Source organism: Crocodylus siamensis, chromosome 1, assembly GCF_052110815.1.
Source record: "Crocodylus siamensis isolate JL-2025a chromosome 1, ASM5211081v1, whole genome shotgun sequence".
Classification (NCBI taxonomy): Eukaryota; Metazoa; Chordata; order Crocodylia; family Crocodylidae; genus Crocodylus; species Crocodylus siamensis.
The window spans coordinates 389967937-389982112 of NC_143395.1; the positions used below are offsets into that span (position 1 = coordinate 389967937).

Sequence of the window (14176 nt, forward strand, 5' to 3'; positions counted from 1 at the left end):
CCACAAAGGGCTCAATCCTTGTTGTGGCAGTGCAGCCCTGGCCCTTTCCCCATTGCCCACCCTGAAGTGGGCATACCTTCCTGTGCCATGCTCTGGCACCCTGCCCCTGAGCTAGAGTGGTAAGGGGGGGAAATGACACATACATGGCTGACAGGGTGACCGCTAGACAGCCCTGGGGCTGTTGCTTATTAAAGTTTATTAATTCTGATTCATCTGACCTACCTTCAGAACACCAGTTCCATCTACGGACCCCTCTGGGAAATCCTACGAAATACAAACTTTCATTTCTACCCAGCAGAACTTTTACAATCTTTTCTCCAATGTCTGATGAAGGGTGTTTGTACTCAAAAGCTTGCAAATAAAGGTTTTGGTTGGTTTTTTTGTTGTTGTAAAAATTGTGTTGCACTTCTGCCCACGAGCTCTGACTGCCTAATCCTGACACCTGGCAAACCTAAATTTTAAGACCTTTACAGGACCCTATGCAAGTAGGACTGGGAGGACCTCCCGGGGTCGAGGCAGGATCATCCCTGACCGAAGCACCCCACCCAGTCAGCGCTCCCTGTCTAACGTGCTGGGGGAAACTTTCAAGTTCCAGAGCAGGGGCTCGAACCTGCAGCAGCCTCCACCCCAACTGCCACACTACACAGCTCTCTCTGCCTCCCTGCATGTCCCAGCAGAATTCGCCCTGGCGGTGGGCGGGGCTTGGGTGTCACTTCCGCCCGGCTCCTGGAGGACTTTGACTCCTCCCCGCCTGAGCAGCCCCTGTTGCGACACTTTCCCAGCAGTGCCGTATTACAACCCAGTCCGGAGGCGCTTTCTGGGAGCCCCGGCGATGGCGTCTGGGTTTCAGAGCGAGCGGAGCCTGGCGGCGCGGAGGGAGCAGCGGCGGCGGGAGCGCGAGTTGCTGCTGCTGCAGGTGATGTAAGCGGGTCTCCCGGCACTGGGCCTGGGGGCTGGCGGCCGGAGGGCCCTGCCCTGCCCTGCCTGAAGCGGGGCACTGGGCCTCGGCTGTCCTCCCCTTCTCCGCTGGCCTGCGAGGGGCGTGTGCACGCGTGGGAAGGGGGTTTATTTTTGTGGGCTGAGACCTCCTAGCTGCGGGCGGCGCCATGTGAAGGGCACGGCCCTTCCTGCCCCGCATAGGGCCAGCTGCTGAGGGGACTGCGTTCATGCTGAGTATGCTGGACATACTTCAGTTCCTTGTTTCACCTGCACTGGGGACATGAAAAATGTGTTTTATGAATGACAGCTGAGCCGGGAGGGGTGGGCGCTAAGTCTTTGTCTTGAGGAGACAGTTTAATAAATGGTGCTGCTGGTAGGACCCTGCTTTGTGTGGCTTTCTGATGTGATCCTTCTTATAGGTTGTATGTGGGAATCTTTCAAAGTGCTTTTTTTGTTGCCCGTAACGTGCGAGTCTTAGATAATGCCATATTTTTTTAATGTATACGAACATCTTTCCTCTAAAAACAAACAAAATAAAAACCGGACCTGGAAATTAGGGTGCACATGTTACAGGAAATACAGCAGCAGTAGTATACCTACTGGCCGAGGTCATTGCGGGACCCCTGGCGCGGCTCTATGAGCACTCGTGGTGCTCTGGTGAGGTGCCGGAGGACTGGAAGAGGGCCAATGTGGTCCCTATCTTCAAAAAGGGAAAAAAAGAGGACCCGGGAAATTACAGGCCAGTTAGTCTTACCTCAATCCCGGGTAAGCTCTTTGAAAAAATTATCCTGGCACACATCCAGGAGGGCCTTGCGGGGGAATGCATGCTCAGGGGCAACCAACATGGGTTCATCAGTGGCAGGTCTTGTCAGACCAACCTGGTGGCCTTTTACGATCAGGTCACCAAATCATTAGACGCAGGGGTTGCTGTGGATGTAGTCTTTCTGGACTTCCGGAAGGCTTTCGACACTGTCTCTCACCCTGTCCTCATCAAAAAGCTGGGAGACTGTGGTGTCGATGCCCACACGGTCAAATGGGTCGCCAACTGGTTAGAGGGCCGCACCCAGAGGGTGGTAGTGGATGGGTTCTTCTCGACCTGGAAGGACGTGGGCAGTGGGGTTCCGCAGGGCTCGGTCCTCGGGCCTGCACTGTTCAACATCTTCATCAGTGACTTGGATGAGGGGGTAGAAAGCACCCTGTTCAAGTTTGCTGATGACACTAAGATGTGGGGGGATGTGGGTGCACTAGAAGGGTGCAATAGGCTACAAGCTGACCTTGACAGGTTGCAACAGTGGGCGGATGAGAATAGGATGGGGTTTAACACTGATAAGTGCAAGGTGTTGCACATGGGGAGGAAGAACCGGCACCACACTTACAGGTTGGGGAACTCCCCTCTTGCCAGCACGGAGACGGAAAAGGATCTTGGAGTCGTCATTGACTCCACGATGAACATGGGCCGGCAGTGTGGGGAGGCAGTCAAGAAGGCCAATCGTACCCTGTCATGCATCCACAGATGCATCTCGAGCAGGTCCAGGGAGGTGATCCTCCCCCTCTATGCGGCACTGGTCAGGCCGCAGCTGGAGTACTGCGTCCAGTTCTGGGCGCCACACTTCAAGAGGGACGTGGACGATATGGAAAGAGTCCAGAGGAGGGCCACTCATATGATCAGGGGTCAGCAGGGCAGGCCTTATGGGGAGAGGCTACGGGACCTGAACCTGTTTAGCCTCCACAAGAGAAGGTTAAGGGGGGACCTTGTGGCCTGCTACAAACTGGTCAGGGGGGATCAGCGGGTATTGGGGGAGTCCCTGTTCCCCCGTGCGCTGCCAGGAGTGACCAGGAATAACGGTCACAAGCTGGCGGAGGGTAAGTTTAGATTAGATATTAGGAGGCGCTACTTCACAGTCAGGGCGGCTAGGGCCTGGAACCGGCTTCCAGGGGAAGTGGTGCAGGCTCCTAGCCTGGGGATTTTTAAAAGGAAGTTAGATAAGCACCTTGCTGGGGTCATCTGACCCCGGTGCTCTTTCCTGCCAAGGCAGGGGGTCGGACTAGATGATCTACCTAGGTCCCTTCCGACTCTAGCTACTATGATACTGCTTGACCCCTTGTAGAGAGAGGGGAATGAGGAGAAAGTAAGGCTGCATGCGCTGTGCAGGGAACGGTTGCAAGGAGTATGCAGGGCTCTTCATCTGCTGCTGTTACTTACTGCCACTGCCTTTCCCTTGAAAAGACTGTTCTTTTCTTCATTCTGCCATTCAGAAACAAACACGTCTTACAGACAAGCCCCCCTCCCCAAATAAAACACAACCCTGAACTTTACTTTAAACGGTGCTTCAAACTCTGTGTCCCTACACCAAGCCGAGCATGTGCCCAGAAGAGGCATTGCATTACTTGTTCCCAGCTGTATAGAATGGGCTTTTCAGCGAGGCTTTTTTGGTGCTTTTATCTAATAGCTAATTAAATCAGTTTTAGATAAAGGTAGCAAAAAGCGTTGATGAAGTGTGCCATCTATATTATTTGTCATGATTAGTAGAGTAGTATGTAAAATCTTGCCTAAAATGGGGCATAAACACAGTTCCTGTTCAAACAGATTACAGCCTAAACCAGTGCTTCTCAAACTTCTTAGATTTGGGGCACCCTCTATAAGCGTGTTTGAATTTTGAGGCACTGCTTTTCTGCCTAATGTCACAAACATTTGTTGCCCTCAGGATTCCTTTTACCATAGACCCCCAAAGGATTGACACTGCCCTTCGTCCAATTTGGTATCAAGTGAACTTTATTAGTAACCGCTAGGCTTATTACAAGCTTGTTATCTTGGTAATAATACCTGGCAAGTGGTTCGTTCAGGCTTTACAGCAGTGACCTTTGGTGGTATCAGCCTCAGATCCTTTGCTGGGTGTGTGGGATGTTAGTTTTTGTAACCTTGTTACTTGAAGTGATAATTTCAGGTTTGCTTCTGTCTCTGCAGGGTGGCAACACAACCATGGAGTCTCTTTGTTTGTCCACTACTTTTGTAACTTTCTCATCAAATTTCTCACCTCATCTTTTTAGATAAGGTACTCCAATCCTGTTTTTGGTTTCCTGTCCTTTTAGGGAAACTACTGTACCTGGTTAGCTCACCGTGCCAATCATACCACTTACTTTTCCCAGTGCCTTATCTGTACAATTTAAGTGCTTAGTCCGGAAAAACCTAAAGTTATGCTAAGAGCCTGCACATAACTCAATTTGCCTTTTACACCATTCCTGGTATACCCCAGAGCCCCAAGGTTCTCCCTTCCATCTTGCTGCTTGTCCTGAGGAACCAAACAAAGCTTGCCCTGGGATACCTCCTTGTTCCAGCAAACCTCAGCTCCACTGCCCCTATCCTGGACCTCATACCTGCAGCAGCAGAATCTTGGGCAGCCCTATGTGGCCTCCCCTTTGGTTTGTGGAACAAATTTTAGGACGCCCCCTTCCATAGAATGAGTTAGCCTAAAATATCTCTTGCCCGGAGACTGCTCTCTTCCACAGGCAGAGAGTAAGGTGTGTAAAACAGTAAAAGGGTTTATTATAGTAAGATAGAATTGTACAAGAAAAACTGACCATAGGCCTGGAGATGGAACAAAAAGACCGGTAAAGATTCTTGCTGTGTTATCTGGTTATACTCTAGTCTTCCTGAGATGACAACTAGCGTTTTTAGGGATCAACCTTCCTGCTGATGCTACCAGCCCTGACTGCTGGGGCCCTGGACTCCTCTCCAGCCTGGAAAAAATCCGAAGACCTTGGCTACCTTATAAACACCCTTGCCCGTTGCCCTCCTGTCCCCATCAGCATTGTCTCAGTTTCTCTTGGGTCTCCAGAATTCTCCAGAAACTTCTCTTTCAGGGACATCTGACATTCTTCTGGCTGATCGGTGTTTTCTCACAGATGACTTTGCTAGAGAGGAGATGATTTCCCCATTACAGGCAGGCAGTGCCTTGAGTGCCCAACCCACTGATATCCTCAAGTAAGCACCCCTCAGTTCTTTGATATATACAGAAACACAAAGATGTGTACAGACATCATAACACCATCTATACAGTAAGAAAAGTGACATAAGTAAATATAGCATAACATGGCCTTCCCAGTGAGACCCCACATACTGTATCAGTAAAATAAACACAAGAAAACATTCATGACTCCTTACAACCCCCCCAGATCACAGTGGGGGTTTGTGCCACTCTGTTTACTTTTGTGGCTCTCAACCAGAGAGCTACTACCACTGCAGTCAAGTGCAGTTATCCTATGTACCTTGTGTGGACCCAGACCAGGCAGGCATGTGGCAAAAGCATGCACTCCTGGCTGCATTTTGATTATCTGATGAGCCTAAATCAGATAGACATGCTCTTGCCACAGCCATCCCTATTCTGTACCTGCCCTCCTTGGTCTCTTCTGGAAACAGAGGTACACAGGACAGTTCCATCTCTCCACTGTGCCTTTGTTTTCAGGAGATACAGTCTGAGATTGGACTGGAAAGAGCTGTGACAGGAGCAGGCCCATCTGTTTCCTTGAGGCTAATCAGATAACCTTGATGTAGGCAGGAGTGCAGCTTGTTTGAAGCCCTTCCTGATCCGGCTGTGCACAGGGTTTGTGGGGCAGTTCTACCTGGCCATCGTGGGAACAGCAGCATTCTTGAAAGGATCTCGTGGCACTACTGCCCTAAGAACCAGGGGGCATCTGGTTCTTCTCTCAAATGGAGAGAGAGCAAACAGTAGGATAGATATTGCCTAAAAGTGTGCTTCAGGTTTCTCCAAATGAGAACCTATATGTTCCCTCCAACCGAGGACCCAGTTATCTATTTATCTTTCTCCAAATTAGAACCCATTTATTTTCTTAATAAATTAGTTGTATTGAGCCTTACAAGTTATTAACTACAAGCATGCATATTGATATAATCATAGCAGTTTCAGTAATCTGAACAAGATACAATCTTAGCAAGCAAGTAATTATATATTACCAGTCCTAATACACACATCCAGCGCTGGCCAGGTGTCTCAAAGTGGGCTCTAGTTCCTTGAAGGGAGATCAGATGTCTTCAGTTCTCAGGCATTGCTAGGGTGAGGTGAAGGGAAAGGGAAGGAGAGGAGGAGAAGAAAAAGGGGAGGAGAGAGAAGGGAAGGGAAAGTGGGGGGTAATATTTATAGTTCTTTGGTCTCATAGCTACCAGTTAGGCCAATTTTCTGTTTTTCATCAACAACTTGGGGTTTCTCTTCACTTTATCATTGTTTTTCCTCTTCCTTTTGGTACCAGGAGCCGTTTCCTTCAGAAGTGGGTGGAATGTGCCATAACAAACCCTTTTATCCATAACAAGCACTTTTATCATCAGACTCTTGCAGAAAAACAAGCTGCATCAGACCCTTTTATAGAAACAGAGAGCTGGAAGTGACCTATAAGATCATCAAGTCCAGTCTCGTCCCACGGGCAGGAAGTTACTGTATATTTTCTCTGTAGAGAGCAGGTCATACCATCACAAAACTCCATGAATGCACTCTTAGCCTACTTGATGCACTCTTAGCCTACTTAAGTCAACGCAACTCTAGACCTTGCAGGGGTAAAGGACCACATCAGTCCTGTCAGGTGTCAGGAGGCTGGACTATCTCTACTGTACCCATGAGAACAAAATTGGCAAGACATGCACAGAGTCAGGGCAAGGGTGTAACAAAATAAACAGTGTAGTGGTAGCAAACATCATGCTACTTCTACAATTTTTTTTTTTTATTTTGGGATGGATTTACTGAGGAATGGATATATTAGAAAGGGAAGAGGGAGTAAGGTAAAAAGACTGGTCATCCGCTTCAGCAGTTCCAGTGCTTCAGATGAATCAGCTGTCAAAAGTTTGCTGAATAGCCAGTGATCCTTGCTTGGCTCCTGCATCAGCTTCTACTGGCTGTTTCTTTTTGACCTGGGAAAGGGCCAGTGTGGTTCCCATTTTCAGAAAAGGGAGTAAAGAGGACCTAGGAAACTATAGGCCTGTTAGTCTTACTTTGGTCCTGGGTAAGCTTTTTGAGAGAATTATCCTGGCAGATGTCCATGAGGGGCCAGCAGGGGAGGTTTTATGCTTAGGGGCAACCAACATGGGTTCATTAGAGGCAAGTCCTGTTAGACCAACCTGGTGGCCTTCTGTGACTAGGTCACAAAATCCTTGGATGCAGGTGTCATGGTGGACATAGTCTTTATGGACTTTAGGAAGGCCTTTAACACTGTCTCTCACCCTGTTCTCAATAAAAAACTGGGGGACTGTGGTGTCGACACCTACACAGTCAAATGGGTCACCAGTTAGCTGTAGGGCCGCACCCAGAGAGTGGTGGTGGATGTGTCATTTTCGACCTGGAGGGATGTGGACAGTGGGGTTCTGCAGGGCTCGGTCCTTGGGCCCGAACTGTTCAACATCTTCATCAGTGACTTGGATGAGGGGCTAAAAAGCACCCTGTTCAAACTGCAGACGACACTAAGATGTGGGGGCAAGTGGGCGTGCTAGAAGGGAGGAATAGGCTGCTATTGGACCTGGACAGGTTACAGGGGTGGGAGGATGAAAACAGGATGGGTTTCAGTACTGACAAGTGCAAGGTGATGCACCTGGGGAGGAACAACCAGCACCATACCTACAGGCTGGGGAACTCCCTTCTCGTCAGTGCAGAGGCAGAAAAGGATCTTGGAGTTGTCATTGATGCCAAGATGAACGTGGGCTGGCAGTGTGGGGATGCAATCAGGAAGGCCAACCACACCTTGTCATGCAACCACAGATGCATCTCGAGCAGGTCCAAGGAGGTGATCCTCCCCCTCTGAGGCACTGGTCAGGCCACAGCTGGAGAACTCCGTCCAGTTCTGGGCACTGCACTTCAAGAGGGATGTGGACAACATGGAGAGGGTCCAGAGGAGGCCACTCGCATGATCGGGGGCAGCAGGGCAGGCCCTACGAGGAGAGACTAAGGGACCTGAACCTGTTCAGCTTCCACAAGAGAAGGCTGAGGGAGGATCTAGTGGCCTGTTATAAACTAGTCAGGGGGGATCAGCAGGCACTGGGGGAGTCCCTGTTCCCCCCAGCACTCCCAGGAGTGACAAGAAATAGTGGTCACAAGCTGACAGAAGGTAGATTCAGACTAGCTATCAGGAGCCACTACTTCACTGTCAGGGCAGCTAGGATCTGGAACCAACTTCCAAGAGAAGTGGTGCTGGCTGCTACCCTGGGGGTTTTTAAGAGGAGGCTAGATGAACACCTTGCTGGGGTTGTTTGACCCCAGTACTCTTTCCTGCAGGGGGTCGGACTTGATGATCTGCTGAGGTCCCTTCCGACCCTACAAACTATGAAACTATGTTTCTAGAACTGATGTCAAGCTGGAGTCCATTCATTCCCTTACATAAGGACTGCCCTCTGTGGCCAACACAGACAGCAGAGGGTCACTGTAATCAGGTGGTGGCATATATAACATAGGTGAACAAACCCTTGATACTATAATTTATGTTATTAAGTCTAGCGATGATATATGATGAGGTGGCAGAGCCAGCATTTTTAAGGCAGTATGTAATTTAAGAGGAAAAAGTAAAACTATATTCTCCCCATAATAATCTATACTGACCTATATGCCTACATTTGGGGAGGATATGAGCTTTCATAAAAATGCAAATACTAACTTCACAAAAGCAATGTAATAACCACCAATTCTTCTTAAAATAAGCTCATGGTAAATGTCGCAGGCACTATCGAATAACAAAGGAAAAGAGCAGTACCAGTGTATTCAGTGCTGTACAGGATACAAAAAATAAGAGTCTCTGACAGAGAACTCAAAGCACAGGGGATAAACATTAAGAAGAAAAGATGCCTTGTGAAAAGGAAGCCTATGTGAGAGATTTCCATTTACCTGGACTAAAACCCTTATCTGCCTTTTTTTGGTTTGTCTGTTTTGTTTATCCCACTGGTTGGACACAGAGAGAAGTGGGGGAGGGAATCATGGCAGAAACAAATTACGTGTAGAGTTATTCACTTCAAATGCAAATGTCAAGATCTGTATTCTTTTCCATTTGTAGGATTTTTACGTGTTGCAAGAAAAGGCAGGAATGATTTAATGCTAGGATCTCAAGAGAATTTCCTTCAGGTCAACTCAGCTTATAAAAAGAAAAAGCTTCAGGTTTGCTTACAATACAAATGGAGTATAGAGTTCAGTTTAAATGCACATAACTCATTTAGGGCAAACATAAAAAGCTTTGCAAAAACAAACAATGCATCGTAAATTATTTCTAGAGAATCTAAATGCTTTGAGGAGAATGTACATCTTCTATAACTGTTTATGAGCAGAAGAGGTAAAGACTAGAAATTTTATTTCCTTGCAATACAGAGTAGGATGCTAGAGAATGGATCTTTACATTGTTAGTGGAACAGTTGTATTCACAGTCACCATTACAAGTGACAGAACCTTACAGCATTATCCTGAAACCAAAATCATGCACATAGCTGGTGTCATTGTGGAGCCATTGGCACGGCTGTTCGAGGACTTCTGGTGCTGGGGCCAAGTCCCTGAGCACTGGAAAAGGGCCAATGTGGTCCCTATTTTCAAGAAGGGGAGGAAGGAAGAGCCTGGCAACTACAGGCCGGTCAGCCTCACTTCTATCCTGGTGAAGGTCTTTGAAAAAATTATCAAGGGCCACATTTGTGAGAGCCCTGCAGGGGAAGTGATGTTGAGGGGTAACCAGCATGGGTTCGTGCAAGGCCGATCCTGCCTGACTAACCTGGTCTCTTTCTGTGACCAGGTAACAAAGAGCTTAGATGGAAAGGAGGAAGTCGATGTCATCTTCTTGGACTTCCAGAAGGCCTTCAACACAGTGTCCCACCCAATTCTGGTGGGCAAGCTGAGGGACTGTGGCACTGACGAATGCACGGTCACATGGGTGGCAAACTGGCTCCAGGGGCGCACCCAGAGGGTGCTGGTGGATGGGTCGATGTTGACCTGGGAGGGTGTGGGCAGCGGAGTGCCCCAGGGCTCAGTCCTTGGGCAGGTCCTGTTCAACATCTTCATTAGTGACTTGGATGAGGGTGTGGAGTACACCCTGTTCAAGTTTGCTGATGACACCAAGCTGTGGGGTAAAGTGAATATACCAGCAGGCAGGAACTGCATCCAGGCAGACCTGGATAGGTTAGAGAAGTGGGTGGATCTGAACAGGATGTGGTTCAACAAGGACGGTCACAAAGCTCTCTCTCGTGCGTGGATGACCTCTACCTGACTCAAGAAGTCTATGGGCCAACGAGAGGCAAGCGCTGCTCGACCTGGTACTGGCTACAGGGGACAACCTAATCAGCGACCTAGTGATCGATGGGAAGCTGGGTGACAGTGACCACGAGCTGATCACCTTCTCCATCCGCTGTAAAGCTGGCAAATCAGTCAGCAACACAGAAGTCCTTGACTTCAGAAAAGCCGACTTTGACAAGCTCAAGAGGCTTGTCGGTCAGGCCCTCAGGGACCGTGACCCCAGGGAGATGGGAGTTCAAGAAGAGTGGTTGCTTCTCAAGGAAGCGATCCTCAATGCACAAGCTAAATTCCAACATGGAGGAAAGGCAGCAAGAAGGCACAGCAGCCCTCCTGGCTCTCCAGAGACCTAGCGGACCTCCTGTGGCTAAAAAGGAAAGCCTACAAAGGATGGAGGACAGGATTCACCTCCAAGGAGGATTATTCTGCGCTGGTCCGGTCCTGCAGGGAGCAAACCAGGAAAGCCAAGGCTGCAACTGAACTCCAACTAGCTTCAAGCATCAAGGACAACAAAAAGTCCTTTTTCAGATATGTGGGGAGCCGGAGGAAAAGCAAGGGCAATGTTGGACCCCTGCTAAACCAGATGGGGCAACTGACAACTGACGCCCAGGAAAAAGCCAACCTATTAAATAGGTACTTGGCGTCAGTCTTTCATCAGTCCCATGGGACGCCCATGCCTGCTATGGGACAGGGAGATCTGGGTGATGGGGATCCCCTACCCTCCATAAATGCTGACCTCGTGAAGGAACATCTTGAGAAGCTGGATACCTTCAAGTCAGCCGGCCCTGACAATCTGCACCCCAGGGTACTCAAGGAGCTGGTGAGCGTCATAGCCCAGCCCCTGGCACGGATCTTTGAAAACTCCTGGCGCTCTGGTGTAGTGCCCGAAGACTGGAAGAAGGCCATTGTGGTGCTGATCTTCAGGAAAGGGAGGAGAGTGGATCCGGCTAACTACAGGCCCATTAGCCTGACTTCTATCCTGGGGAAGATCTTAGAAAAGTTTATTAAGGAGGCCATCCTTGATGGACTGGCCCAGGCTAACATCCTAAGGGATAGCCAGCACGGGTTTGTTGCGGGTAGGTCTTGTTTGACCAATCTCATTTCCTTCTATGACCAGGTGACCTATCACCTGGACAAGGGAGAAGAGATTGATGCCATATATCTTGACTTCAAAAAAGCTTTTGATCTAGTATCCGTCTTGGCCAAACTGGCCAGTTGTGGCCTTGGCTCCACCACGATCCGCTGGCTGGGAAATTGGCTCCGTGGTCGGACCTAGAGGGTTGTGATTGATGGAAGTCACTTATTGTGGTGCCCTGTGACCAGTGGGGTCCCTTAAGGCTCTGTCCTGGGACCCATACTGTTCAACATCTTCATTAACGATGTGGACATTGGAGTCAGGAGTGGACTGGCCAAGTTCGCCGATGACACCAAACTTTGGGGCAAAGCATCCACGCCAGAAGATAGGCGGGTGATCCAGGCTGACCTGGACAAGCTCAGCAAATGGGCAGACGAGAACCTGATGGTGTTTAACACCGAAAAATGCAAGGTTCTCCACCTTGGGAGGAAAAACCTGCAGCTTCCTTATAGGCTCGGCAGTGCTATGTTGGATAGCACTACAGAAGAAAGAGAGTTGGGGGTCATCATTGACCGCAAGATGAACATGAGCCTGCAATGCGATGCTGCGGCTAGTAAAGCGACCAAAACGCTGGCTTGCATCCATAGATGCTTCTCGAGCAAATCCCGGGACGTCATTCTCCCCTTGTACTCGGCCTTGGCGAGGCCGCAGCTGGCGTACTGCGTCCAGTTTTGGGCTCCACAATTCAAAAAGGATGTGGAGAAGCTTGAGAGAGTCCAGAGGAGAGCCACGCGCATGATCAGAGGTCAGGAAAACAGATCTTACGGTGACAGGCTGAGAGCCATGGGACTCTTTAACCTGGAAAAGCGTAGGCTCAGGGGTGATCTGATGGCCACCTATAAATTTATCAGGGGTGACCACCAGGATCTGGGGGAACGTTTGTTCACCAGAGCGCCCCAAGGGATGACGAGGTCGAACGGTCACAAACTCCTGCAAGACCGTTTCAGGCTGGACATAAGGAAGAATTTCTTTACTGTCTGAGCCCCCAAGGTCTGGAACAGTCTGCCATCGGAGGTGGTTCAAGTACCTACATTGAACACCTTCAAGAGTAAATTGGATGCTTATCTTGCTGGGATCCTATGACCCCAGCTGACTTCCTGCCCTTTGGGCAGGGGGCTGGACTCGATGATCTCCCGAGGTCCCTTCCAGCCCTAATGTCTATGAAATCTATGAAATCTAAGTGCAGAGTGCTGCACCTGGGGAGAGAGAACCAGCATTATGGTTATAGGTTAGGGGCTGACCCTCTCTGCAGCACAGAGGCAGAGAGGGATCTTGGAGTCAGGATTGACTCCAGGATGAATATGAGTCACCAATGTGACAAAGCAATAGGCAGAGCCAACTGCACCCTGTCATGCATCAACAGGGGCATCACTAACAGGTCCAGAGAGGTCTTGCTCCCCCTCTATGTGGCGCTGGTCAGGCCGCAGCTGGAGTACTGTGTCCAGTTCTGGGCGCCGCACTTCAAGAAGGACGTGGAGAACCTGGAGAGGGTCCAGAGGAGGCCACTCATATGGTTGAGGGCCTCCGTGGCCAGCCGTATGAGGAGAGGCTGAGGGACCTGAATCTCTTCAGTCTCCGCAAGAGGAGACTGAGGGGGGATCTTGTGGCCGCCTACAACCTTATCAGGGACCACCCACAGGGACTTGGGGAAAGTCTGTTCACCAGGGCCCCCTTGGGGTCACCAGGAACAATGGCTACAAGCTGAGGGAGGATAGGTTTAGGTTAGATATTAGGAAGAACTACTTCACGGTAAGGGTGGCCAGAGCCTGGAATAGGTTTCCCAGAGAGGTGGTGCTCTCACCTTCCCTGGAGGTCTTCAAGAGGAGACTGGATAGGCACCTGGCTGGGGTCTTATGACCCTGCCACCCCCAGTGCTCCTTCCTGCCCATGGCAGGGGGTCGGGCTAGATGATCTGTCTAGGTCTCTTCCGACTCATTGATTCTATGATTCTATATACTACAGAGCACAGAAGAACCCAAGTGATATCTTCCCCAGCCTCTGTTCCACAAAGCTTTGGGGAAAAAAGGTCATAGTTTCATAGCTGGTAGGGTCAGAAGGGACTTCAGCAGTTCATCAAGTCCAACCCCCTGCCTGGGCAGGAGAAAAAAAACTGGGCTCAAAGGATCCCAGCTAGGTAGGCATCAAGCTTCCTCTTAAAGACCCCCAGGGTAGGAGCCAGCACCACTTCTCTTGGAAGTTGGTTCCAGATCCTAGCCACCCTGACGGTGAAGTAGCACCTCCTGATGTCTAATCTGAATCTACCCTGTGTCAGCTTGTGACCACTATTTCTTGTCACTCCTGGCAGTGCTCGGGGGAACAGGGACTCCCCCAGTGCCTGCTGATCCCCCACTGACTAACCTGTAACAGGCCACTAGATCCCCCCTCAGCCTTCTCTTGTGGAGGCCGAACAGGTTCAGGTCCCGAAGCCTCTCCTCATAGGGCCTGCCCTGCTGCCCCCTGATCATGCGAGTAGCCCTCCTCTGGACCCTCTCCATGTTGTCCACATCCCTCTTGAAGTACGGCACCCAGAACTGGACGCAGTATCCAACTGCGGCCTGACCAGTGTCACATAGTGGGGGAGGATCATCTCCTTGGACCTGCTCGAGATGCATCTGTGGATGCATGTCAAGGTGTGGTTGGCCTTCCTGATTGCATCCCCACACTGCCAGCCCACATTCATCTTGGCATCAATGATGACTTGAAGATCCTTTTCTGCCTCTGCACTGACGAGAAGGGAGTTCCCCAGCCTGTATGTATGGTGCTGGTTGTTCCTCCCCAGGTGCATCACCTTGCACTTGTCAGTGTTGAATCCCATCCTATTCTCTTCTGCCCACCCCTGTAACCTGTC

The 14176-nt window shown here is 49.9% G+C and overlaps 1 protein-coding gene across 2 annotated transcripts in view; it reads left to right on the forward strand.

Moving 5' to 3' along the window:
• Positions 1 to 774: 774 nt before the first annotated feature.
• The window catches only part of CWF19L2 (CWF19 like cell cycle control factor 2), a 167019-nt gene continuing 153617 nt past the window's right edge, over positions 775 to 14176 (forward strand). For both annotated transcript variants that reach the window (XM_090029890.1, XM_090029881.1), the window contains exon 1: positions 775 to 916. In XM_090029890.1, the coding sequence (XP_089886016.1) occupies positions 833 to 916 (84 nt within the window). In that variant the 5' untranslated portion in view covers positions 775 to 832. The remainder of the gene's footprint in view (positions 917 to 14176) is intronic.